Here is a 2,028-nt window from a genome sequence, read left to right as displayed (position 1 = left end):
AATCCTAGATAATAATCATACTTTTAGACAAACAACACTGTGTTTTCAGTGTAATAGATCATTATTTTTATGAGTGTGAAGAAAAACGTTGTAAAAACTAAATAAAATGGATGCAGGCAGAGCATAGAGATAAAGAGCGGGGAAATGACGAATAGAAGAGACTTAGTTATTGAAGAAAATAACTAACAGTAAGAACAGTTTTTAATTAATAGAAAATTGTGAATTAATATGTTTTACATATGTCTTAATTGCTAACATATTTGGGTTTTAGGTAGTTTAACGGTACCAGTTCTGGATATGTTCCACACATTGGTTTTTGTTTTGTTGCCGTGCCACAGTGAAATTTCAACGGCATCACTGCCAAGAACAGATATTTGATGGGAATGGATTGCAACCCTGAAATATTGTTTAATTATTCCTAGTTTAACCTCAAATTATACCGGTCTAAAATTGTTAATCAATTGTGGTTTCTAATTTTCTAAGATACCATTTTTAATAAAAAAAAACTGATATGAACACAAGAGTGAACACTTTCTTCGTTTCGGAGAAAATCTCAAAAATACGCTGGCTGCCCGAAAAATTGGAAGCAACCGAACGTTTTCTAACTGGCAGCTGGGAGATGCCTACAAACTTTGTTCGTCTATGGCGCTTACAACCGAACCAATACGCAGATGACTACAGTGATTTTGTGCCGCGCTGCAGTGACAAACAAGCTTTCAATAGCGACATTACGGGTGTGGAATTCATTACAAATGATTTGCCCGTCGTTAGCTGCGCTGATGGTAGGCCGTCCTTCAATGAATTACCAAACATACAATTTTATTAAATACTATAAACATCTATAGGTCGCATAACAATACTGCAAATAAAACGCGCCGTAGAAGATGATCTCTTGCAGCAGAAAGTCCAAAGCGATGTGTTACACAAATTCAATGCCAGTGGTACTGCGGCGCCCTGCACGGCTATCTCGGTATTCGAAAAAGATATTGCCACAGTTGGCGAAGATGGTCGCTTAAATATAGTCGATGCTAATGACATTCGAAAAGTGCTACGCTCTATCGAAGCGGATAGTATATCACTTACTGCTTTAAAATATGTAAATCCGCGTGAAGTGCTTACGGCAAATCGTATGGGCGTTATACGTTTGTTTGATGTACGTGCTGCAGCCGATGAAGTGGCCATAACAGCTTTTATGACATCGTGTGAGGAAGAAAAACGATCCAATTATGTATCGGCCCTCACCTCACATCCCACACAGCCACATATTGTGCTAGCCGGATCAGAGGAAGGCTCCATAACTGTATGGGATCTTCGTCAACCCGGCTTTCCAGCGTCTTACCTAAGTGCACACACAAGCGCAATAACTGAAATAGGTTTTCATCCCAGAGAACCTTCCAAACTCTTTACTGCTGCTGAAAATGGAGAGTTATGGCTGTGGAAGCAGCAATCAAGTATAAGTATTTCTGATATAGAACCAATCGGTGCAGAAAATGTCAATCCTTGGTTGAATGGTGAGCGTGCAAAGAGTCGTATCAATGTCACATCATTAATATCCAATTTACGCAAATCTGTCAATACTTTTGATGCTAGTGGCTCGAATATTATATGTGGCAGTGATAGTGAAGCAATTTACTTTATTGATAGTATATACTAAATGTAATGGTAGAATTAGTTGTTAATATTAAATGTTAATGTTTTTTTGTACGAAAAGCTGTTGTTGTTATTATTGTAGCAGGTTACAGATCCTTGCTTAGATCAGCGATCAGGGTTGGAGCAAAAAAAAGGGGGTTGCTAGATGAGTAATGTGTCAGTCCCATGTTGAGTATGCCGAAGTCAATTCCAGAACATAGTTGTTTCAGGGGCTAAATTCTTGCTCATAGAATGTTTTACGAATAGAAGAATTGGCATATGAAGTCTTAACACGTTCGCGGACGTGAATGCTATAGCATTCATTTTTATAGTGATGCAAAATCACGTAAATGCTACAGCATTCAAATTCTAAAGCCAATTTTTGTTCATTTAATTTCA

At 37.9% G+C, this 2,028-nt stretch overlaps 1 protein-coding gene across 1 annotated transcript; it reads left to right on the top strand.

Annotated features, from left to right (window-relative positions):
• Positions 1-404: 404 nt before the first annotated feature.
• Positions 405-1,710, top strand: LOC128858385 (nucleoporin Nup43). The gene is made up of 2 exons (XM_054094615.1): positions 405-782; positions 846-1,710. The coding sequence occupies exons 1-2, from the start codon at positions 512-514 to the stop codon at positions 1,652-1,654; spliced, it is 1,080 nt and encodes a 359-aa protein (XP_053950590.1). The 5' UTR covers positions 405-511; the 3' UTR covers positions 1,655-1,710.
• The last annotated feature ends 318 nt before the right edge of the window (positions 1,711-2,028 follow it).

Source organism: Anastrepha ludens, chromosome 2 (genome assembly GCF_028408465.1).
Source record: "Anastrepha ludens isolate Willacy chromosome 2, idAnaLude1.1, whole genome shotgun sequence".
Taxonomy (NCBI): Eukaryota; Metazoa; Arthropoda; class Insecta; order Diptera; family Tephritidae; genus Anastrepha; species Anastrepha ludens.
The sequence above is the reverse complement of the archived record's forward strand: the minus strand, read 5'-3'. Positions and strand labels throughout refer to the sequence as shown.